This window comes from Phaethon lepturus, unplaced genomic scaffold (genome assembly GCF_000687285.1).
Source record: "Phaethon lepturus isolate BGI_N335 unplaced genomic scaffold, ASM68728v1 scaffold31527, whole genome shotgun sequence".
In the NCBI taxonomy this organism is placed as follows: Eukaryota; Metazoa; Chordata; class Aves; order Phaethontiformes; family Phaethontidae; genus Phaethon; species Phaethon lepturus.
The window spans coordinates 576-19,720 of record NW_010550295.1 but is presented as its reverse complement, the minus strand read 5'-3'; the positions used below and the strand labels follow the sequence as shown (position 1 = coordinate 19,720).

The window sequence follows — 19,145 nt, the reverse complement described above, 5'->3', positions numbered from 1 at the left end:
CACCCACGCAGGTCCTGCAGCGGCAGAAGCCTGGGTTTGGGAGACCCGTCCTAAGCACACCCCGCACCTCATTCTGCCGTTGCCCCTTCGAAGGGATCTTGCTCCTTTCTGGGGATTGTTTCGTACCAGCCACTGCTCTGACACAGGCTTCAGTTAACTAACTTGGCAGATGTCTTACCCGATGAAGCAATGATTATATTTTTTAAATTGCTCAAGGTGTGGGAAAAATACCAATTTAGATTGAATGCTGCTGCTTTCCCCCGCCATGTGTATTTTTGAGATCTTGTTTTCTTCCTGAAGTACACTTCTGTCCCTGCAGTCAGCCTCAAGTGACAGGAACCATCAGTCATGAAGTCAGCTACGAAAGTAGGGTTGGATGGAACGGCTAATTTTCAGTGGGTGGCACACAGTTCACTTCTTCCTAGGTCTCTGCTTGCTACCTGAGGTCTGGTAGGCTATCCAGCTTGAGTTTTACAGAGGATCACTTGTTTTACTACTTGTAAGAACGGCTATTTCTTCCCCGTTTTACAGAACTCGAATTTTTATAAAGAACACTTTGTAAGCAAAGAAATAATTGCTTTGCCAAAGGAGAAACAAGAGTTCCTGCCCTCTCCTGCTGATGGGAGGCAGCGGGAACAGTGGTCTTAAGATTTCAGTATCTGGGAGGCACCACCCTTCACTGCCCCAGCAGGTCTTTCGCTGCTGTGTGAACAGAGCCGAATTTATCAGTGAAAAGCCAATGCCATCAAACATTAATTGGGACTTTGAACAGCTCTGGCATTCAGAATTATTTAGGGCTTATTCAAACTTCTTTCTAAATTGATCAGTTAGATATTTCAGAAAACTCAAAGGAAAATGGTACTTATAGTCTTAAATAACTACATTCATCATTGCCAACGACTTTCAAACTGCAACAGAAAAAAAAAAGGTTCAATTTTGACCATGTGGCAGCTTAGCTCACTGGGTCTCTTTCTGTCATGTTGTGGCACTAAAACAGAACATGCCATCCTCCCACAGTAAAAAGAGATTTTAGAAGCGCTGTGGAAATTAGTCCGATGGTATAGTTGCAATCTTTAGTCATTTGGAGCCAGTAAGACAGAGAGGTTTTAGGGCTGAAAGCAGGATTGCTCCTTGGCCAAAAATATTCACAGATAAACCAAAAATCATTCATTAAATATCTCTGTCAGTCACTACTGTTTAGTTGCAGATGTAGAGAAAGGAGTAGATAGATGATTTGAAGTACAAAAGCTAATTAGGGTTGGCTGACAGAGTACTGAATTTTACTTTGAAGAATGCAACAGGATTTTAAAATGACTGAGATGGTAGAATGTGATCAAAACATTATTAAATCCAAACCATTCAGCTTCCTTCCAGCTCCGCTTTTTGTTCCCTAAAAAATCATTAGCAACTTCCACAAACAGCACTTCAGCGCAAGGAAGAGACAAACCTCTAGAGCACATAGGGATGAGGACAGAGGTTTTTAGCAGCTGGATTCCTTTCCCAAGATGACGATGACTGAGCTTACGCATTAGTTTTAGAAACCATCATTCTACGATTTAACAAGGAAGCTTTGTTACATTTGATACGTAGCAATTAAACCATGTAAATGTATTTTATATAAACATAAATGCTATGGCTCTGTGATCACTTCAGCTTAACTATCAGGAACTCTTAAAAGAAAACCTCTTAGGAAAGCAAAATGAGTAACAGAGGTGCTTTTTACCTTTAAAAACAAACAAAAAACCCAACCCAAACCAAACCAAGCGATTGCCAGTGTCTGCCTAATGTAGTACTGCTGAGATTCTCCCAGTGTGAGGAACCAATGACTTTCTCTGAAGGATTCATGGAAGGCTTAGTAGGAAGGGTGTATGTTTGGTACATGTCAGAAAGCTTCTCCTTTAGGAACATGAACTAAAATTTTTGATGAGGTAGAAGCATTAATTGAAAACTTACCTTCTCCACTTCGCAGCTGCTAAAAAGGGCGTTTAAAACTAGGCTCCTGGCTCAAGTTATTACTTCTTCTCTTCCCACCTTACAAACTATGCTTATTTAAGTAAGTGTACATAAAGTGTTTTAAATCACTAAAGGCTCTAATAAAGAATGTGAGGTTAGTCACTTTACAAAGCTTCTACATTTTTTTCCTAGCTCATCCATTTACATGGTTACATAGATCTGTATTTCAGTGTTACAAGGATCTTAACCTTTAAAGTATTTATCCTGAGAGCGCTGTGAAGCAATCAAATATCAATATCCATGCTTTACAAAACAAGGAAGTGTAGTTTGTGAAGAAGAGAGTAAGGCTAAGTTCACACCAAGTCTGTGCAGAGCAGGACTTCAAACCTCAGTTATTGGGTTATTCTTTTCACCATTTTTAGTTTGCAATTTTCTTTTGATCCTGGGTGATCAAGAAAGTGGGGACAAAACATAGTGAAAAAACAGCTAACCATGATGGAAAGTAATTTTTATTTAATCTGCTTTAAGAAAACACAAAGAAAGGATAAGTTACTCTAGAAGAAAGGCTTTAAACAGGGCCAAGATAACTACCATTATGTATTTCTGCATTCTCCAAAGAAGTCTTCAGAAAACAAAAAACAAGACCTACAAAAGAGTAAATACTTTAAAAAGGTCCCAATACTACTTCTTTCCTTTGCTGTAGATCTATTTTTGTGCTGCCAAACCATTTTACTCCTATTTGGCTTTGTTAATTCCAACTTATTTTGACTGTTTCTTTAGGCAGGTAAACACCCAGGGCAAACACATGCAAGCTTCCAGTATTCTTGAAATATTTTATTATGAAGCACTTCAGACCAACTTTGATTCAAAAAAAAAAAAAACAAACTCATCTGTAAAAGGAAACTATTTTAAAACAACTTTCATAAAGAAAATAGACTGTCCTTAAGCATCAACTTCAGTTAGTTAGAGCTCTTCTGTAATGAAATCTAAAGACAAAACCGATGGATCAAGAGCTATTCATTTCATATATACTCATAAAAGGAAGACTAAGATGTTACACAGACATCATAGAGCATCCTACTGTTGATAATGAAATAGGAACACTTGATAGTTAATTCTGGCCTGACAAAGCAGTCCAACATTTAAATATTTTTCAGTCCCAAAAGAGACAAACCATTAACGTTTCTCATTCAATAATTAAGCCAGCCCTGGGTTAAAGCCACTTCAAAGCATCTAACATGATAAGCTCTTCATTTCATGTACTTCTCCTGTTGATCAGCCAAGATTTTTGCTGAGGATTTGGCATCATAGAAAAGTTCATTTATTTCTTCAATATGCTCTTTCTCAATGCTGTCTTTCCCATTAATCTTGGCAAGCAGGTTAGCTGGGGTCAGTAACTGCACAGCATACCTGTGATCAGACAGAGATGGATGAATAATTACAATTCAGTGCATCCCAGTGAATTGAATATATGTAGAGGTGGGAGGTTTGTTAGGAAGCACACAGTTCTATCAGCAGTATAAAAAGTCTGCAAGACCCTCTAGCACCTACATTCCTTAAAGGAGGAAAAAGGACGATTACCACTCTTTTTTTAATGTCAGCACTGTTCTTAATAGACCGTGTTATTGCATGGGAGACATTTGTCTCAATTCCAAGAGTGAGTTATCCTACAATGTTTTTAGACTTGGTCACACCCAAGAGAAAAGCCAATTGTGCTCAACTTACCTTAAGGTTGTCTTGGTACCAATTTCCCCTAAATGGTTTAGAGCTTCTTCACTAATATTAATTCCTTCTGTCTGAGCTCGAAGTTTTATGATCTGTTGGGATGAACACATAAGTCAGGTACCAGCCCAAACAATTAGCATGCTATACTACTTAGCTTAGTATCTGGAAACTATCAGATTAGAGATGAGACATACTACAGAAGGAGATGGTGTGGAGAGTTATCTTAGTGTAAGTCACCACTAAACTAGAATTTGTAGAATTCTAAGTCTTTGAATAGGCAAATATAATGTTGAAAAACTGATTATCACAAAAGGCAGGTAAAGTAACACATCTGGACTACTAACCCTTCATGATAGTTCCGTGTGGTTAGCAAAGTATATCTACCAATACGGAACAGAAGATGAGAACTTAAGTAATTAAAGGGAAAAAGTATGCAGGAAGTAAGTGACAGCTGGAGTCTTGTGGACAGCTACACCAGCTAAATTTGGCAGTGCATCATTGCCACTATACAGCAGAGCCCTCCAAAAAGCCCCACAGAAAGCTATGCCCTTTCCTTAGCAGCTCACAACACTCTTTTTATTCAATCGACAAGAAGACAAGTAAAATAAATCAAAAAGTTACTTTCTATGATTCACCTATTCCTGCAAGAAGAAAAAAATCACTAAGAAGAATCTAATCTTTCAAGAACAGTCTCAGGCTTGTACCAGTTTGGCGATCTTCACAAAGTTGGAGAGCAAGATATCACCAATAAGCCTGAGCATATAAAGCTGTAACAAAAGTGGCACAAGTCTCTCGGTAGTCCGTATTACCAGCTGAGTGATAAGGGGCAGACTGGATAATGATGTTGTGTTGTAGTGCTGAGATAACTCTGGAACTGCAAGCCTCATATAATACAGGTATTTTTCACTTTGGCAGCTTTGTAAACAAGATATCAAGAGGCATTCGTTTAAATTAAAGCCATAAAAATGCGCTAGGGGAGTCAGGGTAGGGAACAGAGTAAAAGAGACGGGCTTGAAATGGCAGGAAGTTGTACTAAGATATTAATACTGAATATTGGCAACGCTGCTGCAGATTGCAATTTCAGACTGAAGATTTTTTCTGCCTTTTAGATCACCCAAACATCACCTTCCCTTCATTCAAATACTGATACTTTATTCTCCCCCTGCTAGAAACAAGGTATCTCGAATGCCTCATCTTTAACAATCTACGTAACTTTTTATCCAGCAACTTGGCAGAACTTTACTGGAGGGTTGGGGCCCAAGCCGTTAACCCAGCAAATACACATATAAGCAACCTGCTATGAAATAGGAAAAGAAGTGTTTATCAGGTTAAATACATTAGGAACAAAAAGTGCCAGTTATAACCTCTAATTTCTAACAGCTGGCACATATGCAAAAAAGTCTGATTACAACAATACCTGATTAGAATATGCATAAAAGTGAATTTTCTCCCTATTTTGGCTGCACTAAGGTAATTGTGAGTCTTGCTCTCAAAGCAGTGCTACACAATGGGGTTTCTACTTTATCAACACAAAGAGAAATATTTTGAACTGGTTATGAACAAACTTTCAGTAGATACATGGACAATTCTTGTGCTGATAAATAAATCAATTGTGAAAGGCCAATGCAAAGAGTCTCACACAGAAACATCAGCAGTGAAAACTTCTTCCTAGCATGCAAAAAAAAAAGGAGCAAAAATAGAGAAATAAGTCTTATTTTTAAAGCCCCACAATTGTAATTAGTTAGAAACCAAAAGTTAAGTATAATAGCTCCTCCTCTCCTCCCAAGAGAAGTAGTCATTCAAAAGCCCTAATTTAAGGGAAGATAAGATTACCTGACTATGGAACATGATTTATGGGACATAATGTCTGGACTCTACATTTAGCTTTAGGAAATGCCACTGTAAACACTTCCTTTCCCTCACCCCTGGGGAGGGTGGAAATCACAGCACTTACCCAATTACCACTTACTCTTCTGAAAAACAACAGTTCAGAAATGAGCCCTTTAACGGTGTATTATCTGCACGATAATACAGCAGACTAGGCAGGTATTATATATAGCAACCTTAAGAAAAAGTAACTCCTACTACCCTAACTACCCAAAATTGACATAGAATATAGGGAAGTCCAGACAATAGTCTTTTACATCTCCAGACTGAGTAAAAGTCATGCTAAAATTTGTTTTGTATACAGACAAAACATCATCATATTGTTAAATCACTGGGCTGCTTCTACTGTGATCTATACTATAATGCTTTAAAGTGTTCTTTTAGGTACAAAAACATCATCCTGAGAATGGCTCACAACAACCGTACGTGAAAAGCTCCTCAAACCAAGTGAAATGAAGCTTTGCCTCTATGTTTATATTCGATAAATGCCTCGGCTTCACCTTGGCACTTATCCAGCAGCAGGAGACTATTATCTCGTGACAATGCTCTCCTCCATTGACACTATCTCTTAAATAATACAAAGAATTGACATGATAAACCGTAATGTCTTCTGCATTGTGTCACTTCACAGCATTGAGACGCTAATGAGGGGGATCTTTGACACGATGCATCATAATAGCACCCAAGCATTATAATCAATACACAATACATTGCGATGGCCCCACAGGAAAAGTTTCAGGCATTCAGAAGTGTATCTTTGCAACACTTACTGTGCTTACATTTCCAAACTTGACTAGGAGCATGAAAATCCTCCCAGTTTCAGGAGGCAGTCCTAGTAGGTTAAAGCTGTTCTACAGGGCATAGAAGCAAAAATACAGTGCATGAAGTTGCATTCCTCAATCCCCCTGATCTCCTATGTGGAGGAACAGCTTGAGGTCTGGGATCAAAGGTCCCAAAATGTGACACTTCATCTCATACCAACTGAAAAAGCACTACCTTCTGGAACCTGCAAACTCCATGGAAAGCACATCTGTGCAAGAGATAAGGTCAGGTAATAGTTCGGGCTATTTCATGCAAGTGAGAGGTCACTTTCAGCTCTAGATATGCTGACCAATACAACTCATCAGTGGGTAGAAGTCAGACAGAGAAGTTGCAGGCACACACAATTTTAACCAGCTTATTGTAAATGGTTACTAAAGCAGCATGCATTTAGGAAGTGGTAAGCTTTTTGGCACAAACCTTGGTGACCACAAAGAGTCAAACAGCTCTATAGTAACAGAATATGCAGATACATTGTGGTCATCCCAACAGACTAGAACTCTGGGACTTTTATAAGTTCTCTTAAAATGCTGTGCATACCTGCTTCATTTCTTGGGGTGTATACAGCATGGTTCGGATAATCATTACTCTATCCAGCAGATCCAGTGGTATTCCATGAGGAGACACTACATCCTCTGTGCCTCTAAAGGAGACACCATACAGAAAGAGATCAGATACTATTTTGAGCTGAGTACATTGATTTTCTAAAATCATTAGTAAGTGACTACACATCTACTAGTTTACAATTCTGTGTCTTCCCACAGAGACACGCTCCCCAGATAGCAACAGGAAACATTCTAGTCTGAAGTCCACACTGGTCAACCCAAGGGAAACAAATACTATTTCTGGAGCTCTTAAACATGCCAATCAAAAATAGAGGTGGTGCTTTCCTTCATGCTTTCCTGTGTTGTATCTTACAATACAGCTTTATCTAATGTTCCAAGGTATCTTCCAGCAAGGAACAAATCGTACTTACTAAGTTGTTTAGCAGTATCAGTGGAAATTACATGTGCTACCATCCATTTGGAGAACATCCCCTCTTGCTAAGCAAGCCATTAGTCTGTTCAACCCTTTCCCCAATCCCTCCAGTAGTTGACATGCCATGCTCGCAATCCAGAAAATTGAGAAGTGGAGGTCTGTGCATGAAGGATAGAGCAGGATCTAGACCCCTAACCCTTTTATTTCTTTGACATACAACACCCAACAGCAAAGGCTGCAGACACCTGTACTCTTGGTTTTCCAAGACCACCATGACTTGCTGTGAAGTCAGGAGCGAAAGATATCCAGATTTCAAGAGATCTACAGAGGTTGCAAGCAAAAACAGTGAAGTGCTGGTAGAGAACTACATTTCCAAGCTCAGTGCTAGTATTTAGGCACTGCAGCTTTGGTCATGGTCCTCCTTGGGAAATGAATCAAAATGCCCTGCAATCATCTGCTATACTCTTGAGTAGATGGTAGTGTCTCCACTGAAGTGATTCCTTCTCTTATGAGGTTAGAGAATCAACTATCCTATACAATACATTTTTCCCTGACCCTTTTAAGAGCCATCAACAGGCAAATCAGAGCATTGCTAACTACTTGAGATAGTAGTAGTACACAGTTAAGACCTTGCTTTTAAGGACTTAATTTACCTATATTAGATAGAACTATTATATGGAAATCTTCCTTTCTCACAGTTTTTTCATAACAAGATCTGCAGGGAATCTATTCTGACAGATCTTTATTTGCTTTACTTTTACAAGACAGTCTTTTTATTCCTTTGCAAAGAGAGCACCACAACATCCACCTTAAACATTTTTGAAGGGCTTATCACCTTAACTTCTAAGCAATGCAAACAGAGAAAGATTAATACCAGATGAGCTGCTAAGAGGGAAAGGAATAGCTGGTTACACAGCTGAATTAAATCAATTTAAAAAGTAGCAATCATTGCTAATGACAGCTTCTTTAGACATAATTAGACCTAGACCACAAATTAGCAGTAGAACTTAAGGAAGAATCTGAAAGAGGAGAGCACTTTTACTGAACATGCAAAGAACGCATTGTGTGCATGCAAAATATTAAAGTGGAGGCACGAACTGGAGTGGAGATGAAAACCAAGTTAGTTGGCAAGAATGAAGTATCACAAAAAGCCAGATCAAAATACTAGGAAATACAAAGGGTAGGGAGAGGACGAACTGTGACATGCTTTAACAGTAAGAACAGGAAGCTTAAGTCTGATGCAATGAAGATAGAAAACAGCAAAATAATCCAGAACAGAAGGAAACTATGGTATCAGAGGTTTGTAGCTCTGGTGCTCTTGATGTCTCTAATGTGCAAGCAACAGATGCATTGAGGTATCCAATGAGAAAGGTAACTGTTACAGATCATCCAGGAACTAAGACAATTCAGAAGCTGTTAGAGAAAGATGTGTCCGTGGAAATAAAAGGAGGAATTCCAGTGTGCTTTAACTCAGTCAGCCTGGCATTAAATGCTTGTCCTCTTGTGAAGCTCACAAGCAGTTCTTCAGCACTGATACAGCTTGCAACCCACGCAGGAGATTATCACAGATGTCCGTGTCAGAGACAAAGCCTTCAAAGATTATAACTCTACTGATACAGCTAATTCCAAGGTTTATGGACCAATGTAAACTGGAAAATTAAAGTTTAGACATCGTACCTGATAACACAGTTTCCTCGATTGGAAGCAAAGATGACAATAGGGGAAATAGAAGACTCCAGTGCTCGGTGCAGGTATGTGAAACATTCAATATCCAGCATGTGAACCTCATCTACAAAGAGTACACCTGGGACTAGCTCTGCAATGCCTTGATCAATATATTTATTTACCACCTTATTTATCTCTCCTCGAAGTTTGTCTGAGAACAAAAAGAAACTGTTAGTTGTTCTGCTAGTGAACTATAGGTCTGTATGAAAGGCTTAAAGCAATTAAAATTCCCCTTGAATTTTGTCATAGTTTAGTATCTTACCACTACAGGGAAAATCTCTGTGATGCTAAAATTTTGTGGCATTCAGTCCTGTACTGGGGAAACATCTGTGCAACAAAGTATTTCTAAACTGAAGTTCTCACACTTAACTGAGGTAGTCTGTCCCCTTACATGGCTTGGGGAGTTTGGCAGGTGTGTGGGGAGATGTCAGTCAAACCTCAATTTAAAACATGGAACTTAATATAAGTTTCCAAGCATGGCTGAAAAGAACATCACTGAAAGAATAAAATATTGATACTGTATTGCAGCAAAGAAGTTGCGTTCAACAACAAAAAAAATAGGGCTATATAAATTTCTGTGAACATATGGATCTCAAAGCTATGCAAGATGTTACATCAATAAATCTGACGTTAGAATAAGCAAATTGACCTCTGGAACAGACTAAATACTTCAAAAGGCCGCCATTCAAGTTAGGTATTGAAACAGACTTTGATCTAAATTTAGATAGTCATTTACTGAAACAGCATTTCTTTCAAAGCAAAAAGGAGACTAGATCTTTCTGTAGATCTTTTTTTACTCCAGTGATCTGTAGGTAGGAAGAGCAGCAGTGCACTTAGAGCATCAAGTCAATAGACAGCTGCTATAGAGGTATCTGAACCAAACCACGGTTAGAGTTTTTAAAGCCATTTTTCTACTCCACAGAAATTCTTTATGGTTGCTTCACATAAGCATGCATCCTAACAACATTTTTTAGATTTTTTTGTTGTTGCTGTTCAGTTTGGCTCTTTGTCAAAGTGTGAACCTCATACTCTCTGGCAGGAGTGTTTTGAGAAAGGGGGGTAGCACTAGTATTCCAACCTCTTTCTCCCCAGGAAGATTAGGTGCCAAGTACAATATATATTTTATCACTAAATGTGTGAACCAATAACATGTTGTACTGTTTCCAGCCACTGCAATTCTGGCAGCTGTATCACTGCTTTTTGAAATCTTAATATTTATTAATAAATATTACATAAGCATTCATTTAGAGATGCTGCGTGAATAACCCTATTTTTAATCCTTTTCTAACTGGCAAACATATAGGTTATGTTGATCTAAAAATACCATGCAGGATTCATACCAGTAATTTCAGTTTTCTTAGGTTTCATCAATTGGCCCATCATAGAAAGGATGTCTTGCCCACCCTAGGAAAAGAAAGTTACAGATTAGCGATGAGGTCTCGTAGTGAACGCATACCATGAGAATTTTGTACATCAGGAATTGGTTAAAGAAGTTGTTTCTTGCCGTTAACTTGACACTTTATAGCAGCAGTGGCTGATAATCTGTCAAAGGTTAGGTCACTTCACTGAAGCAGTATTCTAAACATAATCATTTAGCTACGTCCTCACCCTTTCTTTAGCCTCATTCATTTGGAGAACATAAAAAATTAAAATGAGGTATCCTCTTTTAAAAAAACTGTCACAGAGAAGCTCGTAAGGACCAAGACTGTCAGGGAACACAAAGACTTGGATTGCCTGTGTGCATGGTAGGTGTTCAACCTGCAAACACAGGAACAATTATGCTGAGTTTTAAGGGTTTTGAACACCTTTATTTTTATCATGTAAATGATTTTGTTGGAAAAAGGATGTTTATTTTGAAATTAAATAGGTTAAGGGCTTGTAGTATCATACTGTAGGGATGCCAGCCTTTAAACAAAGATACTGTATTGCCAGTGGCTTTTGTTTATGATACAGATGGAATTCTCTCAATACTGGGTTTATGTTAAGATACAGCAAGGAGTCATTCTCCTGTTTTCAATTTTTTGCTGCAGTATGCTCAGAGCTCTACTGAAAGTCACAAGAAAATTTAACAAGAGGTTATGAAACATTTCTGAAGGAAGCAGGGACATCAACAGAATCTGCAGCAGTCAAAAATAATTAGTAACCTTTTATCATAGTGCTTGCAGTTTCCATTTCATGGCTACAAAACCATAAACACAGAGCAGAATAAGATAATCTGTATTCAGAACTTTTGATAAATAAAATGACACAGATCTGACTGCTGCTACCTCACATCTGTAGGCAACTTTTCTTCTGGAGAGAAAGTAATAATCTCTTTTCCTAGTCAAGAGAGGCAGCCCACACTGCTCCTTCTCGGCAGGGGACAGGGCATAGTGGTGGAGGGAAGGGGAGAGCTAGGTCTAGATTATGCATTAACTGTGAAGGTAGCAGATCCCAAATATCCATGTAGAAGCTCTGCTATGGCTATAAGGTTGTTCTGTAGTGTTAGAAAATTACTCTGACAAATATTCCATGACCAGGTGCATGAATCCTAGTCTAACAACTGCCTCTAACCTACACGGCAGGGCCACTGAGGTAGCCAACTGCAGCATGACCTCAGTCCAGAGAGGAGAGGCAGACTGGCCTTCAGGGTGTAACACCTACTGCTTTTCCTATAGTGGAATCTTTGAGGGCGATTTAGGACAGCTCAAAGCTTTCTACATCTCCTTGATTATTCTAGTAACCATCACATCTATGTCAAATAATTTTTCTGTAAAGACTTCATCTGTGGAATCAGATACCTGAGGTCGAGCATTGGCCACATCCAAGTCATGCAGGGTGACATCCTGAATAATTTCCTTTTTCTTGTGCACATCACCCTTTGGCAAGGGAACATACTCTTCAGCTTCAAGGTCAAATTCTGTAGCATAGATATCACACCTGCCTTGCCTCTGAGGAAAACCAAAGAGAAACCCAGGTATAGAATTAGTTTCAGTGCCAAAACCTTGAATGACATGAAATTGATAAAGGGTTTGGTTCACAATTCCAGTCCTGACAAGCTTCAGCTGACAATTCAGACATCCCACTCCGTGCTTAGCCACAGGCATACCCTATCTATTGATCAAAGCTCAAAAACTCTGTTGAAAAACACCTGATATTTTCAATAGTAAGAATATTCCACTCCTCTCTCCCCTTCTTTTAACCGTATGCAATTCTTGCTAAAGGACAAATCCAGCAGATCAGCTAGAGATTGGGAGAATTGTTCAAGACTCCTTTGTAGGTGGGTGATTTATTATATGATACAAAATATTATGCTCATCCATTAAACAGGAAGTATCGTTGTACACTACTTTCTAAATCAGATATGAAAAGAATGCTAACTAATGCAGTATCCCCTTCTACATGTATATATCTTGTGGAAAAAATACCAGAGCGATAAAAGAAAGATTAAATACACTGCACATGTCAGCCTGAAAATGACTAAAGCTACTTGCTTTTTCCCCCCTTCTCTTAAAGATGTCTTGATCTTACAGAAAAGAAAACTCATCCAGACAGCATCAGTGATAGCTTCCTTGCCAGATGACCTTAATCGTGAACCAGATGACCACGTTCTTCCAGTGCAAGAGAAAATTTTCTCTCCAGATAAGGAAAACACCGGGCTTTTTTTAGAACTTCCATGTAACCATTTCATGTCAGTTAAGGTTAATAAATAGGAGAGCCTTCTGACAAAGGCAAAGAGAGGTCTGCAAGAATGCATACACCTGCACAGAAGTGCAGAACTTTTCTTTTACCTTGACAGCTCCACTGTTTGCTTCAATATAAATAACATCACCAGTTTCCACTCGCTCCTTCTGCAAGCTTTCAAATATGCTTGGGTCCAGCTGGAGACAAGAAAACATAACAGTTGGTCAAAACAGTTCCATATTGTTATGGTAATCCAGAAACAGACATTTAGTCGAAAGCCCACTCTCACCACACAAAATTAAACTGCAACTGCACCGATCAATACCTCTAGGATTTTATAAAGCTGTTACACTTGAAGTAGTGATAGAGAATAAACCTGAAAGAAGATGCACAGAACTTGCTTTCTTACAAAAAAAATAATCTGCTATCTGAAGGAAGTGATAGCAGAAACCTAATTAATACCAGTTACTATCACAAAGTATGCCTTTGTGTAATATATTGACAATATATTTGTATCTATGATGCGGCACTTCTCTTGCTTTTTAACAAAACTTTTCTAAAAAATCTGGTTATGGCAGTGGATTACGCTACTTGATTTCTTGAATCTGTATCCTCTGTGGAGCTCTGTGAGGGAAAGTGAATGTCGAATACGTTAGATGCTTTTGGTCCTCTCAGTACATGTTTATACTTTTGCTCTGCATTTTCTTGTTTTTAGAGTGAACAAATGCAAGATGATACTTAATAACAGAGGCAGCTTTCAGTTCTCTCGTACTCTGACAGGAAAACTGAACAACATGGACAGAGTCTTGTACATGAAAACAAAGGGAAAGTGGGTCTGAGCTGGCAACACACCAGCTCAATTTCAAGTTCTCTATCAAATATTCACTAGAGCATATCTCCCCATATAGAAAGAAGGGATGTGACAGAAAGAACAATTTATACTGAAGCAGGCAAGGTTTCCCAAAACCATTCTCAAAAATTCAGTTGAGAATCAGGAAAACAAAGACGACCTTTCTCGTATGTTTGTTATCATGAACATGAATTTATAGCCAGGGTCAGAGGGAGCGTATCACAGACTGAGACAGATCATACTCCAGATTCCCAACTCAGCCCATTTTCTGTGGTACTAGTAATGTGGCAAAACTGCACAGGGATCTCTTCCTGCTTAAACTCACCTTTAACTCATTGGAGACATACAAGTGTGTGCTGACAAACAGAAAAATAACAGAGGCTGCTAACTGAGCAATGGGTTTATCCCCAGTTTCAATTAGTAGGAGGCAAGACTAACACCTAAATATTCTACATAAAGCAGATAAACATACATGGTCAGGAGTAGGATAAAGTTGTCTAGCTAAAGAAAACAGCTTCCTTGCATCCCCACTCTACAGAGATGGGGATCAAGTGCTTAAAATGGAAACAAGAACTGGTAAAACTAGAAGATGCAGATCTGAAATACTTAGGGAAATTTTTGAGACTCTACCATACAGACCTTCAACTGTTTGGTTCCCTTTGCGGTTTTGAGTCCTATAATTACATGGCTGATGGTTTTGCCATATCCCCCCATAGGATTTTCGGTCTCACATGGAGTTAGTTCTGTGACTTCTCCTTCATAAACCTCCTTGGTCTCTTTAATCCTCAACCCTGCAAGAAATTGTTTAGAACAGTTTCAGTACACAAATCAATGGCCGTATACACTCAGGAGTCTGATGCATTACTGCCAACAGAATGTAACATTATTAGGCTACATTACATTGAATGGCAATTTTTTGATTTTTGAAAGTAGAAAGATCAATTATTGTTCTCTTCTTCAATATTAAGTGAGAATATTCATCCTGTGTCATCAGAGTGAAAGGCCAGCCCAAGTTGTGACCTGCAAAGCAGTTTATTAAACTCTTAAGAAACTATTTTCTTTCTATCCATTGTTATTATTAGTTCTTAAAACAAATGTCAGTATCCTCTCTCTTTTCCCTCCCGCAAAGAGGGGATTTGCTTGATTTGTTCCCCTACACTAAAGTCAGAGTAACAGTTTGTCTTCTGAAACTAAAGATCAGTAAATATAACTGAGTTTTAGACAATTTTTGGACCATCAGAAAAGCCCTACAAAATAAAGAAAAAAAAAATGGGGAAAAAAGTAACTTCATAAACAACTTTACATTTTAGCAACTGAGTTAAAAATAACAAATTGATTAACAGGTATTGTATTAGAACCTCGTAAAACTAAGAAAATATTAATGTACCATTTAAAATACTTTTCAAGTTAACAGCAAAAGGTGAGCTAGATAAAATGTAGCAGAAACTGCTATAATGCAAATTTAAAACTATTTCAAAATAGCTGACAATGACATCCTTCCTTTGTTGTTTTTCAGACAGCAATCATCATGGTATCTCCTATTCTAGTCACAACTATCGCAATTAACTAAGTTATTTTAAATCGATGAATAATATAAAGTTGAAGAGTTTTACGGTTAGACTGTTCCAAAGAAAAACCACTATCATCGCCGCCACCACCACTACAATTATGCAGACGTTCTAACTACATAAAAGTTCAAAGAACCCACATCTGAAGAGACTCTATAAAGTATTTTATGAGACACACATGCCATACCAAAAATAATGAATGGTCTGTAACAAGATATAAGGAAGTCATCCTGCCCAGTCTGAGGCTATTAGGACTTTATAAAACTTTCCTTGTTCCATAACTTTTCATTTTGCTTTGAAATAGATCAGACACTTCACCAGTAATCTTGAGTTGCTGATAGGGATATATAAAGAACTGACAAATATGAGTCTGTCTCCCTCTACTGGACCCAAATTAAGACTAGGATTTGAAATCTGAGAAATAGGTTAATTGTGGATAACAATAATTTCTTGGCAAGAAACGTTTGCCTTCTTTTCGTTAGCGCTACATAAAGAGTTCTATATAAAGTTAACTTCAGTTATTTTTTTAAATGTTTTCAGGTATGCCAAAACATCAGACAAAAAATTAATGAACCTTTTGAGTTATAAGACTAACCTAGATAAGGCTGCATCACATCAGCTACATATGCAAGGCATGTGAAGAAACAGAATCTGTACAGTAAAACTGCTGGTGCCAAGAACTGGACATTCACAGGTTTGTTCTTCCTTTTTGTTTTGATTTTAAACTTCCAGCATAAGCTCTATTCTGCTCTGAAAAACTGGAAGCCCATTTATGTTTAGGGTATATTTTGTATGCTGCTACAGCATACCTTCCAGTTTCATTTCATCTTAACAGAATCCAATTCACATGCTCAGAGTCTGTTCCACAACACAAACCAAAGCCGAATCAGTGAGGACAACCTAGAGATTTGCTTCAAAAGCACGCCTCTAATCTCAACTAATGTGCTCATACAGATACGTCTATAGAAAATATTTACAGATGAACATCCTCTGAACAAAGGTAAATGATGCTTTGAATTTGCTGCTGATTATCCTTTGTTTTCAAATGAATCTGCACATATCACCTACAAACTTCATTCTCCAAAGAGTTATTTAACTAACTTAAACAGAGACATCTATTTACAAATCAGACACATAAGCCTAAGAAGGAAACGGTGGGCTATTTCATGTTTTGGTTCAATAGCACTATATGGAGTTTAATAGTGCTTGTTTGATTTACTGGCAGTTACAATTTGGAGACCCAGGGAACAGATACGCTATTTAAGTGGCTATTCCAATAGTTATTTTCTACTGCAATGGAGCTCTAACATTAGCTACCATCATCATCCTTGCCAGCTGCTATTAAGCTCTATACAGGACTAATCTCTCTCAGCTGAAGTTTTTTTAACCCATACAACAATTCCATCCTCTCATTTCCCACTCTGTCCTTTCATATTTCTTACATATTATAAACTCTGTACAGTACTTGGCCATGAGACCATGTAAAATTAAAAGACTCTCAATAACAAAAATTCTGTAAACTCAAGAGTTGCTCCTGTTTCCTTATACTGTAATGGGTCCAAACCAATTAGGATCTGTTATTTCCACGGAAGGGGAAAAAAAAAAAAAAGTAAAAAACTTGTGTTAAAAATCTCTGATCATTTTAATAAATTGAGGTGACTAAACCCCCTGAAAGTAAAATGCATAATATGAGCAATAGATGATGTATACAGAAGCTACTAACAAAGAATCATAAAAAACATCCCAAACCAAAAAACCTAAATTAATATTTTAGGTACTGACTAACTGACATGTGAGCTGAAGCTTCTCTTGCACCCAGTCACAGCTGGCACTGCACTATGCATACAATATCATTTTTTTAAAAACGTGCCCTTGTAAATTATTTACTAAGCAGGGAAGCTAAAACATACCTGAGATTTAAACACAATTGGGAAGTGTTCCATTACGAGAAATGGTGGTTACTAGTCCTTTAAAATACTTCAGATTTTTTTTTATGCTGATAAAAATATTCAATAACGGTTGTGTTATGAAAATGTGACACGAAATTCAACAGAAAGGAATAAAAGAAGTTCCATCTTTCATTAACACCAATATTTGTTTAGAAAGTGTCTCTATTGACATTCAGGGAATGCAGGGAACTAACAATGTAGCTGGCTGTTAAAACTTAGAGAGTTAAAATACTGCTGTCTCTAGAAATGACAACATAGATGGCATAAGTTTCATCTGTTGGTTCAGGTTTCCAAATCTCTGACAGGGAACTTCATCACATCAAGGAAATATTGCAGACTACTCAATCTCTGGCTTCCCTCCCTCAGGCCCTGCCAGCTTCATGGTAACTAGAAGACCAGAGACTACTGAGAGTTGCTTTCTTATAAAAGTCAATGGAATACTTTTGTTTCATTGCAAAACCGAGCAACTTCTTCACCCTACTGCCACCAAATGCTTAGATGATGTCCAAGGGGAAACATGGTGCAGAACCAAGGAAAATTAACTGTTAATATGTTCAGTACTAAAATCAGTTAGGCTATCTTTAGCCAATACTCATACAAAAAAGGGCCACTTCTAACTGCATTTATCAGCTGCCAGCAGCAATCACAGAAGAGATTTTAGATACTCATTGAGGTTGTGTTGCAAATTTAACCAATTTACATCAAGCTTGTAAAAGCGCTCTAGAATTGAGAAAGACATTAAATTCAAGTATTTATTTTGTTGGCACGGAACTTTCTTTGTGCTTGCTGGAACACTAAGTCAGACTAACACTGCCATTTGGGAGTCCCTAATTAAGACTGTTTGCTTAGTAGGGTGAAATCACCAAAATAAAAAAGGAGAGCACATTTTTCTGTCTACTAGTATTTCTGCTAACATAAGAAATTAAAAATAATTTTTCTTTCAACTTTATTCAGAGTCCCAGGCAAAATAAGGAGATGAATCAGGAGGATGAGAAAAGATTCCAGGGAAGTAGAATAAACCATAACACAACAATTAGATTATGGTTTATAAACAGAAAACCTGACTCCACTACGTGTGGAAGACATTCACTAAATTAAGATCAGCACTGAAAAAAAGAACATACAATAATCTGAAAGCCACCGTGACCACTGAGAAGTTTTTCCTTTTCAGATGACTGGGAAAAAGCAAAATAAGTAGCATGCAAAGACTTAATTCTTCTGTTTTTCTGAAACTTACCAATTGCACGTCGGAAGTTTTCCATTAGAACTTCTGTTTTCTTGATCTCAGTGGAATAGACCTCACTTCCAACCATAGGACAAAAGGGAACTTTACTTCCCAGTTCCTGAGCAATAGCTAAAGCCAAAGCAGTCTTTAAAAAAAAACAAAAACAAAAACAAATAAAACCACAAAACCCACACATTAATTTTTATGCAAAGGATTCTTTCTGCACAAAGTTAACTTTCCTCATCATATCACCTCCCATACATCAAGTATCAATTTAATATTAAGACTATTCTGTCTGACATGTATTTCTCACATACAACAATCCTCCTCCCCACAAAACAACTTAGACACATACAAAGTGACTCTTATCAAAGATTTACAGAACACTGAAAAGAAACAATACTGGGCATTTGAATTTGACATCTGATATAAATGCAAAAAGCCCTACATAGTATGGGAAAAATGAACACATCAAAAAATATTTAGGCTTTTAATATAAAATTAACTTCTAAGACTCTTCTTCAGAGACCATATTACTTAAGTGTTTAGTAACTTACAAGAGGAGGTTTCACACTAACAATGCCTGAACACACCACTGGATACTACCAACGTTGATGACATGGCAAAAATCAAAATATAAAGCAGGAAATCATGTCAACATATATGGTATGAAAAATTCCAGTAGATCAAAACATTATGAAACCACTACCTTAAGATGGTTTTGACAACAAGTTAAAACAAGATAGATTTGGGAATACTTTATTTCATATCAGAAAAGAAAAAGAATACCTTGCCAGTTCCAG

General features: G+C 37.7%; 1 protein-coding gene across 1 annotated transcript in view; it reads right to left on the bottom strand.

Annotated features, from left to right (window-relative positions):
• Window positions 1–2,766: 2,766 nt before the first annotated feature.
• The window catches only part of RUVBL1 (RuvB-like AAA ATPase 1), a gene marked incomplete at its 5' end in the record, with an annotated part of 16,473 nt that continues 94 nt past the window's right edge, over window positions 2,767–19,145 (bottom strand). The window contains 10 exons of the mRNA XM_010290523.1: window positions 2,767–3,363; window positions 3,679–3,770; window positions 6,925–7,027; window positions 9,040–9,238; window positions 10,428–10,491; window positions 11,868–12,017; window positions 12,858–12,947; window positions 14,240–14,391; window positions 18,355–18,487; window positions 19,132–19,145. The exon at window positions 19,132–19,145 is cut by the window's right edge and continues 94 nt beyond it. Of these exons, the coding sequence (XP_010288825.1) occupies window positions 3,204–3,363; window positions 3,679–3,770; window positions 6,925–7,027; window positions 9,040–9,238; window positions 10,428–10,491; window positions 11,868–12,017; window positions 12,858–12,947; window positions 14,240–14,391; window positions 18,355–18,487; window positions 19,132–19,145 (1,157 nt within the window). The remainder of the gene's footprint in view (window positions 3,364–3,678; window positions 3,771–6,924; window positions 7,028–9,039; window positions 9,239–10,427; window positions 10,492–11,867; window positions 12,018–12,857; window positions 12,948–14,239; window positions 14,392–18,354; window positions 18,488–19,131) is intronic.